The sequence below is a fragment of the Lepus europaeus genome, chromosome X, assembly GCF_033115175.1.
Source record: "Lepus europaeus isolate LE1 chromosome X, mLepTim1.pri, whole genome shotgun sequence".
Taxonomy (NCBI): domain Eukaryota; kingdom Metazoa; phylum Chordata; class Mammalia; order Lagomorpha; family Leporidae; genus Lepus; species Lepus europaeus.
In genome coordinates this window covers 116474449-116494746 of record NC_084850.1, presented here as the reverse complement: position 1 = coordinate 116494746, position 20298 = coordinate 116474449, and the positions used below count along the sequence as shown (strand labels likewise).

The window sequence follows — 20298 nt, the reverse complement described above, 5'->3', positions numbered from 1 at the left end:
AAGTTTACTGGTTAAACGAACTACACCATGTTAGATATTTAAGAGGTGTTTCCAAATACATGATTCTTAAAATTTATAGAAGGCATTAGACCTTCTGGTAAATGTTTTCTTAAGTTGTTACCTAATGGTTGAAACTGTTTGCTAAGTATTCATGTGATATTGCTACTGTCAGCAAGCGATCTAGGACTTGCTCCCTCATTTCTCTATTCTAAGCCCAACTTGTTCTTTCATTTCTCTATTCTCTTCAAGGTAGGAAACTAATTCTATTATGAAGGAATCTGTAGGACACACAATTTAATCTTTAGATCTTATAAAAGAGATGGCTAACATTTTTCTGCAATAGCATAGCCAAAATAAGAGCTTAAATAATAATCTCATAGCTAGATTTACTTCGCCATCAGCGAAGTAAACAGTAAGTAGAAAAAAACCTCCCTTTCAGACCAAAGGGAAAGAAAGTTTTAAAGTGAGAATATAATTTTCCTCATGGGCATTGTCTACCTTAGAAAAACTACTACAGAACATGCCTGTGACTATAGACTTGTAGTTCAGGCCACCGAAGATTAGAGATGGGAAACGGGCACTCCCTTGACTTGCATCCTCTGGTCTGCTTTAACACAAACCAGGAGGAAAAGAAAGCTCGGCATCAGAAGCAATGGGTGGCAGGCCTATTAATGGCTGATCTGTACAGCGATCTTCCCTCAAGGAGACCCAACAGGCCAGTCCACTGCAGTGGCTTTCAATGTGGTAAGCCTGGGCTTCAGCAGGAGTCAGCTTGTGAAGAGCCCTGGCAGCTCTGCCAGCCAAGAGTTGGATCACTGGAAATGGACCTGCCCTGGAGTCGAAGGATGCCCAGGTCAGAGCCACAGATCTTATTGGCTCGAAGCTGAAAAGCCCTTCACTCAGCCCAACTTCCAAAGTGACCACTGCAGCTGAGGGGACGGCCAAGTAGGGTCAGCAACATTGCAGACAGAACTGTAAATTTCTAGTTAGAGATGCCACCTGCCTTTACCTGGCCAGCTCTCCTCCCAGGCCAGCTAAATAATGAAAGTCAACAGAGTGCCTTCCCCTAGGAGGTTCACACCTCCCTTAGGATATACCCCATGTGAAGAGATAGATAGGTCTGGGCCTCTTAACTTACAAGGCCTAAAGCCCAACAGATTATTATCAAGCCCTTTCTGTCAGGTTCTATTTGCCTCTCAATCAGAAAACTTAATTGTAGCTTAGACAGCACCTTTCTTAGCTCCTCTAATAATGACTCTGTCCGTTGTTCTAGACCCTGTCTAGCGCAGTTGGGCCTCATTCCTTTGTAATCATAACCTCTACTCTACCACCAATGGCTTTACTCCCAACCTGTGTGTACTGATGGTCCTCTTCCCCACTTAATGCTGTATAATTGTTCATACCTGCTTAATGCCACTCTTAGGATCAATGGTTACTATCCTCACCCTTTTATGACCTTGTCTAAATATGATCATAGTTGGCGAACTTGGAAGGCTTCCATAGCCTTGGCGACTCATAACGACAGCCTAGGGTGGTTACTGGCACCATAAACTAGAGTGTCAATTTGTTGGGTCAACAACAGGAGTCACTGTGCACTTGCTCCTCATGTGGGATCTCTGTCCTTAATGTACTGTACATTGTGATTTAATGCTATAACTAGTACTCAAACAGTATGTTTCACTTTGTGTTTCTATGTGGGTGCAAACTTTTGAAATCTTTACTTAATATATACTAAATTGATCTTCTGTATATAAAGAGAATTTAAAATGAAAAAAGAAATTCAACAACAAAACAAACAATTCAGTGAAGAAATGGGCAAAGGACTTAAAAAGACATTTTTTCAAGAGAGGAAAATCAAATGGCCAACAGATACTTGCAAAAATTCTCAGGATGACTAGCCATCAGAGAAATGTAAATCAAAACCACCATGGTGTTGGTTCACCTCATTTCAGTTTGAATGGCTCTCATACACAAATCAACAAACAACAAATGCTGGCAAGGATGTGGGGGAAAAGGTCCCTGGTCCAGTGTTGGTGGAAATGTAAACTGGTACAGCCACCGTGGAAGAAAGTATGGAGATACCTCAGAAAACGGAATATAGAACTTCTATATGATCCAGCCATCCTGCTCCTGGGAGTTTACCCAAAATCAAAAGAAATCAGCATCTAGAAGAGTTATCGGCATCCCCATGTTCACTGCAGCACAATTCACAACTACTAAGATATGGAATCAACTCAGATGTCCATCAACTGTGACTGGATAAAGAAGTTATGGTATATATACACTATGGAGTACTACTCAGCTGTAAAAAAAAATGAAATCCTGTCTTTTCCAACAAGGTGGTCATAACTAGAAACCATTATACTAAGTGAAATAAGCCAGTCCCCAAAAGACAGATATCATATATTTTCCCTGATCTAATGTAACTAATCAAATACCAGAAATGTAATGTATTGGTATGAAACAGACATTTTTAGAATAGATGATTGTTTATAGCCTTTGTCGCTTTCATTGAGGAATAATGATTTGCTTCATTTTATATATATTTTTTGCTTCTGTTCTCTTTATACAATTTGCTGAATTCCTTTACTTAGAGTAGGGTTAACTATACAATCATTAAGTATACTGAAAATAGATCATTGTAAAAATGACTCAGGTAGGAAGGTTGGATAATAGGTACCAAGTCAGAGCCAGAAGGGATAAGTTCCAAGTGTAGCACAGTATAGTAGGGTTATTAGAGTTCACAAGAATCTAGTATTTGTTTTCTTAGTAAATACAGGAGGGGAGCTCCAGGACTCCAATTGTAGCATCATAATGGGAAGGGAGAAATAGTGATTGCTGAGGTTGGCTCAGAAAACATTGAATGCATTTGTTGAAGTATCACACAGTACTCCATAAATATGTACAATTATTGTTAATCAAAATTTTTAATATTTTAAATATATAATACCAACTTTTTCAGTAGGGGAAAGAGAAAAATTAAGAAACATTTTCAGTCAGACAATGTTGCAATTAAAACCGGTATACCTCAATATATGTTAGTGCAATGATTACCTTATCTGTGAAATGAAATATTTATCTAAAAGGAAAAAGAAATATAATCTCATGAGCTGAGTTTTTATTTCTAAGGGTTATGAGTCAGATTCCTGAGTTTAGGGATTCCATTTCCTATTAGCTTTCTCCTTCTCCATCTAATCTTTTATCAACCGACATGATTCTAAATGAAATACTCTCCATTGTGTTGTCAGCAATCCCTTGCCTCAAGACTTTGCTCCCTATATTCGCTTGACATCTTCTCCTGTAAAACCCTGGCAGAACAGAAGCATATGAAGGTGGTGACTGCGCATTGAAATGAGTGATACCACAGTAAATTAGGATAAGATTCTGGGCAAAGAAACAGACAACTGGTTTGATATGGTTTGGGTCGTTATTTCAATGTTATGGACCCCTTTGGCAATCTGGTGAAGCCTGAGTCTCCCCAGAATAATGTTAAGTCAATAATATAGGGGACTAAGACTCGAAAGGGAACCAATCATAGTGAAACACAGTTATAAAACTGTTAATAAAATAGATTTTAGTACAGTAACATATTTGCTTATTAACATTTTAAAGAACATGACCTTGTGGCAGATCGAATAACCACTGCAGTTTTGAAATAGTTATAATCATGAACAACATTTTGAAGCATCCATAACTAAGAAAAATACCTTGTTTCATAGATATTGCTAGTGTTAGAGTCATTTTTTGCCTACATTAAAAATGGAAGGGAATCGTTAGTTTCAGTTATCAGTTAGTGAAACCAGAATTATTCTCCTTTTCCCCACCCCCATACAAGATCATGGCACTGCCTGCATTCTTTCCATGGATATGAAGTCAGAACCTTTGCACACAGGCCAGTTTTGTTTCAACCTATAACTTTTCTTAAAAGCCCATGGGTTTTCATTTGCCTCTCCTTTGTTTACAAACACAATTTTGGTGGTTATGACATCATTAAACTAATTACTATCATGGTTAAACCTATAGGTGTTTCCAGTTCTTCTGTTACTTAATTGAAGCAGCAGTGAACTTTCTATCTTAAATCACACAACTAATTGTCTGTATTTTATACTTCATTTGCTTGCAACATAGCCTGACCTTAATGGATGTCCACTACTGTTTAAATTGTTCTGAACATTTTCTTTTCATATTTCTAATATCGCATTTTCAAAGAGAAAGGTTTAAAATTATGTACCTGTAAGGCTCCAAATAGTATTCTTAGACTTTTTTTTTGCCTAAATTATACTTTCTTTTATGTGTATCCCTGGACTAAGAAATGTAAAACATTTATAAAAGCTGTATTTAAAGACCTTTACAGACTAACAATACTGTTGTTAAATTCAATAGGCATTTTATTTTTCACCTGTGCAATAAATAACTTCTATTTCCTTTTAACTTCTTCTTGGGTTGCACTGAAAATATGTCATTGATTAACAATAGTTTCATGATTACAGCCCTCCTACAGTTGTGAGTTTAACATATTCTTTATGAAATATTATTTTATTTATTTTTACTTGATTTGTTACTAGATGCTTGGAAATAGCTGTGAGCGTATTGGTAGAACTGGCACTTACATTTCATTACATTTTTACATTTCAAAAAAAAAATAAATGATATAAAAATTCCGAGGAAGCATGCCACAAAACTGATCTCAGTGGAAATTTAAATATGCTAACATTTATTTTTGAAATGTGGTGTGAAGTAGACAACTTTAAAAGCTGACTTAAAAAATCCTCAAGGAAGCTGATCTTGACTTTTTAAAGCACAAAAGTGCAATAATTAATGTAGGTCAAAATGTTCAAATGGGAGAAATTTTTCTAACCAATTATAGTCAAATCCCTAGCTATAATTAACCTACAGTTTGTATACTATTTCACAACAGAGTCAGCATATACTACTTGCTTATAAACTTAGAAGGATCTAAAATGTTAGAGCTTATTTAGTGAAACAGGTACTTTACACCATCTTTATTTTTAAGTTATAATTTGCATTTAGAAGCCAATAACAAGACATAATTGTGAAATTCAGGTGAATAACAGTTATCAGAGAGAATGTTAATATGCTCCATTATAATACTATATAGTAAGATATCTATCAATGAGAAACAGTCTACATATATTCAAGAAAATTAACCCTCCAATGTATTTAATCCACCCTATGAATTCAAGATATATGTGCGTGTTTATATAAATATACATACATGGCAGGCTTTTCAGTGTTCTTTAATCTGCTCATTTCTTACCATTTTATTTTAGACTAGATTGAGTCTAGTATAGAAATGACATTATACAGGTTTAAGCCTGTTCATAGTATAAAACATAGCAGTTATTTAAATAGCATGCTATTTATGTGATTCATAGAAGGATTTCAATGTATGGAAGAGAGGATATAATCTTCCCAACGAAGCAGATTAACTACAGTGTCTGAGTCTTTGTTTTGTCTGTATATAGTCAAGAGTATTTTCTGAAGCAAGTTCTAATGTAAATATATTTTTAGATTTTGTCATTAATTTTTAACTTTGGATAGATTGTATCTGTGTGTGTGGGTCAAATAATGTACCTAGCTTGTATACGAATATGAACCATGTACAGTTTCTGAATGATGCAACATGAGCAAAGGAGGCAAGAAGAGATGGACAAAGACAGTGGACATAATTTCATTATATTTTAAAGAAAGATATTCATCAATGAGTTATTCCAGCATCCAGAGGGCTAAAATGTCACCTATTTGGTAGAAGATAGGTAGGACTCAAGGGTTTGGCAATAGAACTGAGTTTTCATTGTTCTCAGTTGATAAATAAAGGCTGAATTCTGTTATGAAGTCGTCCCTTATGAAACATGAAATATTACCATCAACAACTGGAAGCCTGATACAAAGTTCCATTCGCAGAATTTCTGTGCCTGTCAACTGCAGCAGCAGGTATCTAGCTTTCCGTGTTTTCAATACATTCCAAAGGAAAATGAAGCAATGACTGAACCTGACAATTAGCTTTTGGGGGTTTTGTTTTTCTCTCTGAACATTTTCAGCCCCATAGTTGTATTTATAGTTTTTTTTTAATCTAACCAAAGAGCTGTCTCTTCCACAAAATAGTCATTTTAATTGCATTTTTCTCATCTCCCTTAAAAAATAAGTCCGATTCAGCCTGTTAAAGTTGGAATATACTGAAGGCATTCATATTTAAGCAATCATGTGTGATTTTTTAAAAAAATAAACTTGAAAGTTTAAAATAGAAGAGAAGCACTAACTAGCAACAAGTATACATTTTAGAATGAGAAATTTTTTAAAAAGTTCTTTCTGCTGTTGATTAACTGTGATTGACTCCTTAATAGCAGTGCCTTGCACCCTGCTTGCAATCTTCTTTCATGAAATCTTATTAAAAGGACAGCTTAAATAGTTCTGTTAAAATTTTAGAATTCCTATTTTATCTGTCACCCTACCTCTTTCTCCTTTCTGCCAGCTGTTTGCAGACCTCCTGCCACCGCAGATTCAAGTTTCCCAATTTTTCCTGCAGAATATTGGCATCTGTTTTTGAGGACTGCTGAATTATTTCTTCCCCAGTTGTATTCAGTGTTCTGACGACAGTTTGCCGCTGCCCAATGCCATCCTGGAGCTCCTGTAAGATACCAAAAAGATGAAACAAAAAATGAAACCCTATGTCCTTTTATTTGAGAAAAGATTAAACCATGTGCCCTCACATGCAGTTGTACTGGGAGTGAAAGAAGTATAAAAGCTCCATGTGAAAGTTTCTCTATGAACCTGACATGCCTATATCCAAAGGCTACAAGATGGAAAGACACCTTTTATGTATCAGTAAAAAAGCACCTCTCCTTGAGCACCAGTTTTTATTTTTGTAAGCTTGTCAGCTAGAGGATGTGATAATGTCCTACAAATCAATTAGTTGGAAACCTTCTCAAGAGCAAATTCGATTTCTTGTCCCCACAAGGTTCTTCCATGTTTAATAGTCTATGAAGTGTTGTAAAATGTAAACGTGAGCAAAGTATTTAGGTTTCTTAGTGATTGTCGATATGAGAGGTGAAAAAGAACAAACAGAGTCTAGTCATAGTATTTTAAGAAAAACCCTCTGGAGATTTTTACATAAAATTAATTGCTACATTAAAAGGAAATTTATTTCAAATTCTGTTTGCATCAATGTATTTTGCGTTATAAAGCCACATAAAACTGAGAATTAATTGCTTTCAGGAGCAGCCCATCAAGAAATCCCTAAGGTATAGTAATAAATTTAAAATAATCTATAGGCACCAGAATAATTTTATGAGTTATTGATGGTGTCAAGCTTAAATATCTTCTACTTTTTATCCTGACTGAAACTTTAAAGTGTCAGAAAAATAGTTCCATTAAAAAAGGGATTATTACAACCAAGTAGGAATAAAAATAAAAATGCTTTCTTGCCATCAAATGAAAATGAAAATCATTCTCTATTCTCCTTTTTAAAAAAAGATAATATAGTATTCCTAAGTAATTAAAATAACACATTATTAAATCTGAAACTTAGAAAATGAAATAATGGGGCCAGTGTTGTGGCACAGTGGGTTAAAGCCCCAGCTTGCAGCGCAGGCATTCCATATGGGTGCCGGTTCGAGTTCCAGCTGCTCCACTTCTGATCCAGCTCCCAGCTTGCGGCCTGGGTAGGCAGCAGAAGATGGCCCAAGTGCTTAGGCCTCTGCATCCATGTGGGAGACCCAGAAGAAGCTCCTGACTTCAGATAGGCTCAGCACTGGCCACTGCGGCCATTTGGGGCATGAACCAGAGGATGGAAGACCTCTCTTCATCTCTACCTCTCTCTGTAACTCTGCCTTTCAAATTAATAAAATAAACCTAAAAAAGAAAATGAAGTGATATATGAGAATTCAAAATGTCTACTGTATTTAAATCTAAATGACTTACAAATCCTTATGTCACTGATACACTCATGTCTATAAATACCACATCCTTCTAATATATGTGATTCAAATTGTCAAATATTCACTTTAAATCCTTATTTTTTGAGAGAGAGAGAGAGAGAGAGAGAGAGAGAGAGAGAGAGCGAGCTCCCATATACTAGTTCACTCCCCCAAATGCTTGTAACAGCAGGCACCAAGTCAGGTGGAAACCAGAAGGTGCAAACTCAATCCAGGTTTTCCAACTCTTTGAGCCATCACCTGTTGCATCCCAGGGTACACACTAGCATGAATGTGGAATTAAGAGTGGAGCCAAGACTTGAACCCAGACACTCAGATATGGGTTGCAGCCTTCCCAACCAGTGTTTTAACTGTGAGGCCAAACACCTGCAAGCTCCCAAATTGTCTAACCTTGTTATGTTCCCTTTCCCCTTGACCAAATACCAAGCCCATAGCAGAATCCAGTACACGTCTGCCAAATGAGTGAACAAGTTAATAAATGAATGTTTTCTGAGACTGAGTTAGATCTTTCTTAGATTCTCATCCTACATAAATTTCTTGATATTGTTTTTTTTTTATGACTTTCATGGGTTTTTTTTGAAAACTAGCATTTTGGGTAGCATACTTTTAGCAATTATAAAACTCCATAAATCAACAAATATGACAATTCCATTATTCCAGTGACATAGTATATCACAATGAATATAAAACTATGTCCAGTTTTTAAACTATTCATAAGCTGTCCTGATCATATGCTTTGGAACGCTTATGAGGTGTGCTCTAATAAACATGTGACTTTTGAATCTAGTTGACTTTGCTCCATTGCATGCATATATATTATATGCACATATATATATATATATATATATATATAAAAAACTATTTGTCACTTAGACCAGTGTGGTATGTGATAGTCACTGCTTAGTAATAGGGACATTAGTCCTAACAAAATATATCTATTTCTATTAAACCATATATTCCTTGAAGTCAGAGACCTTGTCTTATTCATGATTCTATTAGATTGCTTAGGACAATACTGTATTGGGTGCATGAGTGGTTTTAATAAGTATTTGTTGAATGAATACACGAATCTATGAATAAAAGAAGTGGGAAGGAGAAAAGAAGGGTAAAAAAAAGAAAGGAGAGAGAAAGTTTAGTCTGATCACCATGGTATCATTATTATGAATACTTATTATTGGTCTCTTAGAAGTTCAAAGAAAAAAGCAGTTTTCTCGATTTTAGGCGCTGTATAATCTAGTTGAAGAGGTTAAATACAAATGTGAATGACAACTTGTTATACTATATGGAGTAGGATAAAGGAAACAAGGTGCTCACTAAGTGGTAGACATGTAGAGGGATGATCTCAATGGAAAAGACTTCTGTCAAAATTTGATAAAGAACATAGGCAATGGAGGGTCGGGGCACCGAGAAGACCACAGAAGCCCCTTTGCTGTGCAATCTCCATGATCTGATCAGGAGTATATAGCTGGGCTCTGTGGCACTGCATATGAACAAGAGTTCAAGGAGAGATGCAGTGCTGGGTGGATACTGGGGCCTGGGAAGAGAGGATTTCACTTTTTTATTAAGAACTTTGTAATCTATTGGAAGGCAACAGAAAATGACTCCAATTTAAATACAGAAGTGTCAGGGCTAACATGTATAATTCTGTGGTAGAATCTAGGCTTTGTTGAGACAGGGAAACATATACAACAACAGTTAGAACAGGAGTCAGGGATATAGGTATTGGGGCTAAAACTAGAGTTTTGATGATAAACCAGAAAGTAAAGTATACAGGTATAATGAACCATTAAGGGAGAATCAACAGGGCATGGGACAAGCTGGATCATGCAAGCATGAGTGACTACTAAAATGGGAAAGACTTTACCTAAAACATAGAATCATGGAGGCAGGCAGAAGAGAGAGACCATGGCTCATTGCTTTGTACCGCCATCGGTTTATACTACTTGTATTTATTAATTTATAGCTTTAAAATGCATGGGGTACATATTAGATATTGTTATAAGTAGCGCTTCTCAGATTTTAATATGAATGAGAATCTCCTGGAGATCTTACTAAACTATAGACTCTGATTTAGTGGGTTTGTAGAGGGGCCAAAATGTTGTATTTCTAAAAAGCTCTAAGGGGATGGCAATATTGTTGCTTCAGAACAATACTTGGGGTCATAAAGTGATGGAATGAATGACTTGTTGAGTTTTTGTTAAGGAATCAAGAGATTCTTAATGCTGTTTATAATACCATACACTTAGATGCTGCCTCAGAAATTTTATCTCAGCCCTTCTGCTTTGTATTTTTGATGCTGATATTTATGATTACCGCTACAACCCAATTGTAGAACCAACCAACGTTTTATTTCTATTTTCCCAGATAAGAGATAGAACTGAGCAGCTAAGAATGAACAATACTTTAAAATCGTTAGATCTAAATCATATGTGTGTATACGTGTGTATGAGTGTGTATGTGTGCATATACATATAATATAAATCAGTATTTTTTAATTTTTTAATTTTGTCAAAGAAGAGCTCATTAAATAATTAGCTGCATTTGTGTGAGAAGATTTTCTAACCAGGAAAAATACTTGCAGGTTGTAAATTCAATAATGGTTTTCAGTGATAAAGCAAGACAAAGCAAAATAATGGTTCAGAATAGGAAGTAAAAGATTGCATGTGATGCTTTATATTTAGCCTTTTGGCCAAAAATGATAACATTTGTGGCTGGCACTGCGGCATAATGGATTAAGTTGCCGTCTGTAGTGCTGGCATCCCATAGGAGCGCTGGTTTGAGTTTTAGCTGCTCTATTTTCAATCCAGCTCCTTATTAATGCACTTGAGGAATTAGTGGAAGATGGCCCAAATGTTTGGGCCCCTGCACCCAAGTGGGAGACCTGGAAGAAGATTCTGGCTCTTGGCTTTGGCCAGGCCCAACCCTGGCCCAGCCCTGGCCGTTGCAGCCATTTGGGGAGTGAACCAGTGGATGGAACATCTCTCTCTCTGTATCCCTCTCCCTCTGCTTCCTAAATAAATAAATCTAAAATAAGTGATAACATCTGACTTACAAAATTAACTTTATTCATTCAGTGAAAAACATGTTAATTTTAATTCTATAGCCTCTAAATATTTGACATAGTAAATTATTCATGACCAAGCTTTGGTATCATATTAATGTTTTATTTTCATAGGCATCCTTATCTATTTTTCTGGCAATTAACATCTAGTCTTAGTTTTAGACAGAAAGAAAATCATAATTAAATCTACTGGATTATTCCTCACAGTTAAAAAGCTTATTGTGTTTTGATTCCAATATTAAAGCATTCATTCTTAAAAAGGAGTGCATATCAGACTCCTCTGGGGAGTTTACAAGCTATAAAAGCCCAGAATTCTACCCTAAGCCTACTGAATCAGAATCTCTTTGGGGAAGGGAACAAAGTCATACAAAAACAGATATACTATGAAAGAAAGGGTAGGCTAGAAAGACGTGGAAAGGGTAGGAGAGCAGGCGGGGGCATGTTTAGAATGACTGTATTATTCTCAACTCCCTTTATGCTTTTTAAATTGAGAAGTGCTACCAAATTATAGAAGACAACACTGTCACGTCTAAGTCCTTCTAGTCCACTCAAATCGGGGAAATGAAAGAGGAAATATAAGCAAAGAAGGAATTGCTACATTTTTATAGAGGGAAAAATAAGAGAAAAACAAGCCTCTATCTTTTATATGAAAACATTGAATAATTTGAAAAAAAGATATTTGCAAAGCTTTCCTAGACTGCATGAACACATAATAAATAGAAAATAAAATGTGACAAATGAAGAAAAAGAACAAGCTAAGAAGCGGTTATGAGAAACTGTACAATGACAAATTGGATGAGCTATGTAGGAGATAAAGAACTGGCAAAACAAATCACAAACCAGTGACAAAAATAGGGAAATAGAAGAGATAAAGTTGGGAGAAAAGTTAAAGACTGTGAGAAATAGAGGAAGGAAAAACTTTCATGAACAAATATATGTCTCAAGAATTCAATCCTAAGGTTTACTTGTAATTATGCTGATGAATTACTTTGAGACAGATTAATCACTTATTATTAATCATTACTCATTGGTCAGGTGAAAATATGTAATAATATAATACTTTTTGGGGCAGGCATGTGGCCCAGTGATTAAGAGCCTCAACACCCGTGGTCCATATCGGAGTACCTGGGTTTGATACCTGGTTCAAGCTCCTGGTTTCAGCTTCCTGCTAAAGCACACCCTGGGAGGGAGGGGTGATGGCTCAAGTGGTTACTGTGGGAGACTGAATTCTGGACTGAATTCCTGGGTCCTAGCTTTGAAACCAGCTGGGGGCTGTTGCAGGCATGTGGGGAAATGAACCACTGGAAAGGAGCTCTCGCTGCGTCTCTCTGCCTCTCTCTGCCTCTTTCCTCAAAACAAACCAACCAGCAAACAAACCAACCTTGTGGAGAATTGAGAAATTTGAAGATAGCATTTCATAAAAACATGGTGCTTTCTCCTCTTTCTGTCCTTAACACAGTTCTCAGTGTTTCTCTGTTAGTCCCCAGTATTGAAGAGATAAACAAAAAATAGATTCTGGTGTTTTTCTCAAAGATAAATTAAACAAGCTTGCCTGTCATGTTCTTTCTTAAACTATGTAACAATCATTGTCTTCATAGATTTTAATATGCATCAGAAGGTATCATTCAACTTTTCTCAGATGGTATAAGGTAGCTAAGCAAACAGAAAAATACTCAGGACACATAGCAACAGCAACAGGTCACATGGAACTTAGTCCATCTGTGGACTGGATGATTTTAACCAGGTCAAAGAAATAGTATTGACTCTGTGGGAACATCTGATGTGGGTAGTCTGAAGGACTGAAAGATGGCTACAATTCAGGAAACCCAGGAGTTAGATGGAGAGGGGCACAAGAGTGAAAATATATAAATAACAGGAAGAATGAGAAGAAACATGGAAATGGCTTAAACAAATGACAATTTTGAGTAAAGAACGAGAGATGTAGGAGATGAGAATCAAGGTTAGAAGTCAAGGCGACCTCCCCCCCCCCCCCCACACACACAGTAAGAAGAACAAGAATCAGGCCTATCTATTAACTCCAAGATCAAGTTCAAACATGCTCATACAGCAAGGAATCAGTAAAGGACATCTACATCCTCTTCTCCCTTCTCATTTTGCAGTCTGCTCTCCTGTCACTGAGCTTTCAAGCTTTTTCCCAACTGCCAATAAAACCAAATGGTTCTCTTGCTTAACTGTTCCCTCTCTTTGGCGGTCCTTCAGGAGCCCTAGAGGAAGATGAGTGCCCCTCCTCTCTATAGGTATTTATAAACTGTTGCTATTTAGTGTCAACTGTGCATTTACTGTACTTTACAGCTGAAGTTTCAGTAATAATAAATGAGTATGGTTTTTCTCTTGACCATAAAATTTCTGTACAAATTTGAGCTATGCTGCAGATTGGACTTCTCACTAAGAACCTAGAGATTTTTGTCCTACTAATTTGCAAATTAAATCAAACAAAATAGGAGCAGTGTTTGCAAACGAATAACCAGAAATAAAATGTACCTTTTTAGTCTTTTTTTCTCCTGGATTAATTTTATTTTCATTTCAGTTAACTTTCATTGTGCCCCAGTAATAAAAATGCTGAAACCATATGGATAGTTTCATGAGTTTGTCATAGGAACTGGAGGTAGGAGGGGGTCTTGTTAGATTTCATCTAATGCTGTTTTTTTTTTTTTTGCTCAGTGAGATATAATAGTAGATATATTCATTGGTACAATTCCCCATCTGCTCCTGATAATGGTTGCTATAAAAGAATAATGATAATTCCTCCTAAAACTGGAATTAGACTGTTCTTTTTCCAAAGCAAACATCCTGCCAATGAACTAAAGGAAAATTATGTACAGTAGCGATTTATTTTAATGGGTATTTGCCTAATATCAAATTACAATGAAATTTCCTTTGGATGTGTTTATTTCATCAATATCAGTGATATATGCATTCATTATTACCACTGCCATTAATGTTGATACCAAATGAATTCATCATAAAGTTCTTTAAGTATTACATGCTTTGTAATATTCTCTTAGCCTTTTTACCATTTCTTTCCTCCCAAAAATGATGCCCTGGGCACAATTTTTTTAAAAGCATGCATTCCTCAATTTCAAACAGAAATTCAACACAGAAGGATATGAAAAGGGAAAAAAATATTTATGTGTTAAATTCTGCCTTGGGGATCTGAAACTGAGAGCTGTACATTAAATCTCTCTCAGATAGGTCTTGGCATTAGAATATTGTTTGCTGAATAATTTGAAGCCTTTAGGTGTGGCATGCTTACATCTGCCATTCTCTGAGGGCAACTGAATCGCTTTTAAGAAAACTGTTGTTATAAAGTACACAAATTTGCAAAGTGAATAGGCTTTACTTTATTAAAATCAATGTTAGCACTCTCTAGGTTCACAGACTTATTCAGCCCTCGTCCACTTCCAAATCATTTATGAGAACTTTAGGAGAAATAATTGAGAATACTGAAGAGCTATTTTTCTCCCCATTTATTTAGATTTGTTAGAAAACAAATTGGTCTTTCTCTGATAACAAGGCAGCTCTTCTCCATGGCTATACTTCTCTTTTATTAAGTGATTCCATTTATAGCATGCATGACTTTGGGCATACATTTATTTCTTACATAATTAATAGCATATTTTGAATACCAGATTTTTTTCCAATAGAGATTTTTCATCATGGAGCATATTGCATATAACCCCCAAAATATGCTCTTACAACAGAATATTTGAAAGCAGAAATAAGTCTTTCGTAATAGACTCTGTCTGGCAGAATTTTGGTTATTAGTTAACTCACTGGTTAAAACACATTCCATATCTGAGTGCCTGGGTCCAAAGCCTGCCTCTGATTCCTGACTCCAGTTTTGTGCTAACACAGACCCTGGATGGCAGCAGTGATGGCTCAAGAACTTGAGTCCTTGTTATCCATGTGGGAAACCTAGATTGAGCTCCCAGGTCCCATCTTCAGCCCAGCCCAGTATCAGCTGTCATGGACATTGGAGGAGGGAAGCAGTTGATGGGAGCCCCTACTCTGTCAATCTATCTATGTATCTCTTTCTATATTTTTGCTCATTGAATCAATAAAAATTTAAATAAATCCCTCATCTCCCTACTTTCTAGAAATACTATGAATTTGTAGTTACACAAATAATTATCCAAAAGTCATCTGGTAAGGAGAGGGGGATACAATACATGTGTGTATACAGAAACAGCAACAAAAGTAAAAAAAAAATACAATGTGTATTAGAATTGATTACTGATTTGAAATGTTTCATTAAAAGATCTAGCCTCATTGATTCTGCCAAGATTTAGTAACCTATTGGTATTTGCTATACCTATCAAATATTTTAAATCCATGAGTCAACTATTTATTGAGCACAACCTATTGGCCAGGCACTTTGCTAGGTGCTAGTCATCAGTGGCTAAAAAAGAAGGAATGGATCAGAGAAGCTCTGGAGTAGAAATAAGACACACCATAGGTGGTTAAGGTGGTTAAGGTGGTTAAGGTGGTTAAGGTGGTTAAGGTGTAGGAAGAAGGTAGCTTGGATTGAGGAGACCATGGCGGAAATAGAAAGAAGTGGATGGAACTACGAGTTATTTGGGAGGTAAATAAATAGGACTTAGATATTTGGACATGTACTGAAAATAGGAATAAAGGAAAGGTTATTGACTGAGTATTTGAGAATATTGGTATGGAGCATAGAGAAGATACTACACTGAAAATTAGAGTAAAGTGGAGAACATTACTGAAGGAACTAAGTTGATAAAGTAAGGTTTGTCATTTGGGATTGACTCTGAGTGTGGTTGGGTTCTCCATTTTTACTGAAATGATTATGGACAACTTCAAAGAGAGTAATCATGATGCAAACATATTTTAGAGTTCCCTATTTGCATGATGATTGCTACACAGGACAGAAAGGAGTGATTTTTGTCGGTATTGATCCTCGATAGATTGACAACATTTTATTGCCATTTGCTGGCAGACAGATAAGTTAACATCATGGTGAGTACAGTGTAGAAAGATGAGAGGCAATATGACTCCCTACACATCTTGAAAAACAAAAAAGAATACTGTTATCTCAAAGTTTCTCGTGTTTTCCCACCCTAAATTTCACCCCCTGCTTGGTAGGAATCAGTGGTCAAAGAGGGTTTCAAAATATACTAGTGTGGCTCTTTAAGGAATTAAAATTCTTTCTATTCTGTATGATATGCAAATTCCATATATTTTTGCTATGGTATATCTTCCAGGTGCTTGTTTAATATAGCTAAATTGTTCAAAACAAGTAAGTATTTTAATCAATGCAGACCACTTCAGATATGGAGGGTAAGTATTCTGTGTCTGATGGAACATCTGGCCCATGGGCCATATAAGGCCTGGGAAATTATTTGATATGGCCCTGCCAAGGCAATTGCAGGCAGGACTCGAAATTCAACAAATCTATAGAAGGTTAATTTTTAAGCTGATAATTTTGTATGGCCTGCCAATTATGTTAAAAATATCCACATGGCCCTTGGCAGAAAAAATATTCCCTACCCCTGCATGATAAATAAACTTATATTTTATTGTCAATAGTCTCAGTGTAATGGGAAAGAACATAACAAGTAAACAATTACATATAATGCAATATGGGCAAATAACCATATAGTATTGTACATAGTTATACAAAACAACTGTGGAGACTGCCTTGAGAATAAAAGAGATCAATTAATGGTGTAATTACGTGCATGAGTATCAATGTGTGTGTATTTGTGGATGAGTTTTGGGAGAAGAACAGAGAGGTTCTGGTAATTATGGTTATAAATGCCTTGAAGACAGTTTTACTTCCCATTCTCTGTATCACCAAGCAGAGTGGTGAGCACTGCTTAGATTAATATTTTCTCAAGAATATTTGTTGATAAACTGAGCAGAAAACTAGGCAATATGACACAATCCTCTCCATTGTTTTTTTATTTGGAAAATGTTTAAAAGTAAATTTTCAAAATAAATTTAAAAAACCCTATATGGAAAAGAGACATTAAAAAATAATTGTGTTTATCTGAACCTCATCTCTTGCTACAAATAACAAGTTATCAAGGATAGGCTCTTGAGAATGGAAAGGCCCAGAAACAAAATAAAGAGGGATAAAAAACAGATCTCTGTGTCTAACATCAATTAATTGATTTAAGCATTTAGCTTAGATTACAGAACCCCCAAGACATAAACTAATACCGTATCTAAGCACCTGCTGGAGATCACTAAGCCTTATATGTTCCTGTTGTCATGTTATACAGGCATTAAGTGGATGCTGCTCTTTTTTGTCTTTTTCAAGCATTAATTCGTGAGGTTAGATTTCTTATTTTCCAAATCATTATCTGTTATATGGTTATACTCCTCTCCTTCATGGAATTAGGTGAGAAGTGATGATGAGATAAAACAATTGTACATCTCTTGTTGACTGGGCATGCCCTCTGGAAACCAAAATATGTAAAAAAAAATAAAAACTCAATTCTCTCCCTGATATTAGTGTATCTGAAATACTATAAATGATCTGAAATGCATACAAACCAGAGGAAGCTAAGAATAAAACAGCCAGAGAACTTCAGCAAATCTTCTGTTAGAACTTCCACAATTATCCATGTGAATCTCTAAAAGGTTAGGGATTGTTGTATGAAGAGGAAAAAAACAACTAGCTATAGTGGATTTAACTTCCTTGTCAATACAATCTGTGTAGAAGTGAAGATTCAATTATCAAATGTAATTGTTTTCTTAAGTTTTGTCTCTAGGGAAGCTTCCCTCCTTAGCTACCACTCAGCCTTTCAGAAACTTTCCATTTAATTGAAACTTCAAATAAAGCATTTTCAAGCAAACATGCACTTTACTAGGCACTTGAGCAAGGAAAAACAGAGTTCCTGCTTACATGCAGCTCACGACCTAGTGTATTGCCGCGAAAGGACTCCATAAGTAGAAATGAGAGAAAATCACCAGGCCGTCCCCATGCCTGTTGAGTTGTCCAGTTGTGCTGATGCATGAATGAAGAATTGAGGAATCATTTTGAAAATCCTAGAAAGGTTCCTCCCAGGGACATTACAAAATTCCAAATGTTATCCTAGCTCTTTGGGGTTCAATAGGCAAGCACTGAGTATTTAGTATGAATTTTCAATCAGGAAATCCATCAATAAAATCATCCATTTGGAGGGTTAATCTGAAGATTGTTTCGGATGGTATGTGGTGAAAGAGTTTGGGAAGAAGGCAACTGGGTGGATGTGTAATGAACAAAGGTGAAGTGTAATGAACAGTCAGACTAGAGGGCAAATGGTGATGATGTTATCGCCTTGGCAAGGAGAATAATAGCTGGGATCAGAAATACAGGATGTGAATGGATAAAAATAAAGGGTAAAATATGGATGAATTTGTCATATATAAACTGTTAAAATGGGGAATACAGATGTCACCCAGATAAACAGTGAAGGTAAACGTCCCTGGGAGGAACCTTTCTAGGATTTTCAAAATGATTCCTCAATTCTTCATTCATGCATCAGCACAACTGGACAACTCAACAGGAATGGGGATGGCCTGGTGATTTTCTCTCATTTCTACTTATGGAGTCCTTTCGCGGCAATACACTAGGTCGTGAGCTGCATGTAAGCAGGAACTCTGCTTTTCCTTGCTCTAGTGCCTAGTAAAGTGCATGTTTTGATTATGCTCAGAACATATTTGTTTAATGAGTAAATGAAATACACCAAATATTATCTTTCTCATGAATAAATTCTCAACCTGAAGTTATCTATCTTGTAAAACCCTACTGCACTTAGACTATGTCCAATATCTGGTCTTTTTCATAATACATACAATTCATTTTAATTATTCCAAATGGAAGTTTAAATTTGTCTTTAGTACAGGGGCATTGTCTTTTTTGCTTTTAAATTTAAGAAATTTATATAAGGTGAACAAATTTCATGTATTTCGTATACATAGTGATATTTTCCACCCTACCCTTCTTACTGCCCAAGCTCCCACTCTCCCTTCCTCTTTCATTTGTTATTCTTTCTTTTTATTTTTACAATGACATACTTTCAGATGCTGATCAGTTAAAGGTATTCTTTAAATGACCAGATATGCGAATGACTCTTTTTCATTGGCATATGTGAAACAACAAAAATTGTGAGCATGTGGAAGGCATTTCTAAGAGTATAGCACATGTGGTCAAAACCATGATTAAATTTTATTTCTGTATTTTTAAAGACGTTGTAGGTTTCCAACCAAAAAATTAGTGCTGATGGCTCTGAAGAGACTATTGTTAGCAGCTGGTCAAAGAAATTAAAATGTTGAGAGCTTCATATTCATGACAGGAACGCCACGGAGGAGCAGGGCTTTACCAAGCCAATGCACCCCTTCCTGAGCAGCAGCACTGCATTCTAATGCACTCTTCAGAGAAAGGAAGGAGACAAGAAAGAACAAAGAAAACGTCTTTCTACTTTCCAATCACCACCTTCCTTTCACCCAGTATAAAGAAAAGCACTTTGGAAAGGCGTGGTCTCTATGAATGACCAATGAACGCATGAAAAGATGCTTAATATTGTTAATCATCAGAGCAATGCAAATTAAAATCACAATAACACGCCACTTCATATCCTATAAAATAGCAAAAATTAAAATGACCAATAATATCTAAAACTGATGAGGATATAGAGTAGGTAGAGTTCTTCTTCATCCCTGGCAGAACTGTGAATGGTGCAATCACTTTCGAAAATGGCTTGGTAGTACCTTATAAAGCTAAACATTTGACCAAGTTATTCCATTTCAAGGTGTTTACTCAAAATAAATGTAAACAAGGGTTGGCATGTGTCACAGTGGGTTAAGCCATTGCATGTGACACCAGTATCAAATATGTGTGCCAGTTTAATTCCTGGCTCCTCCACTTCTAATCCAGCTCCTTACTAATGCTTCTGAGAACACAATGGAAAATGGCCCAAGTATTTGGGCCCCTGACACCCATGTGGTAGACCTGGAAGAAGCTCCTGGCTCCTGGCTCTGGCCCAGCCCAGCCCCAACCATTGCAACCATTTGGAGAGTATACCAATAATTGGAAGATTTCTCTCTTTTTCTATCTCCCCCCCCCCACACACATGCATGTGTTAACTCTTTCAATTAAATAAATCTTAAAAATGAAACATACCATCATAATATTTGTATGCAAGTGTTCATAGCATTCTTATTCATAATAGTAACAAACTGAAAACAATTTGAATTCTTATGAAAAGGAGTATTGGCAGATGTGAGCTAGCAGTTAAGATGCCCACGTCC

At 36.2% G+C, this 20298-nt stretch overlaps 1 protein-coding gene across 9 annotated transcripts in view; it reads right to left on the bottom strand.

The window, feature by feature from the left end:
• Positions 1 to 20298, bottom strand: part of DMD (dystrophin) — a 2142101-nt gene that overhangs the window by 880845 nt on the left and 1240958 nt on the right. For 7 of the 9 annotated variants that reach the window (XM_062183372.1, XM_062183374.1, XM_062183373.1 and 4 more), the window contains one exon: positions 6474 to 6649. The exons of the other annotated variants lie outside the window; for them this stretch is intronic. In XM_062183372.1, coding sequence (XP_062039356.1) covers positions 6474 to 6649 — 176 coding nt within the window. The remainder of the gene's footprint in view (positions 1 to 6473; positions 6650 to 20298) is intronic. 9 annotated transcript variants of the gene reach the window in all.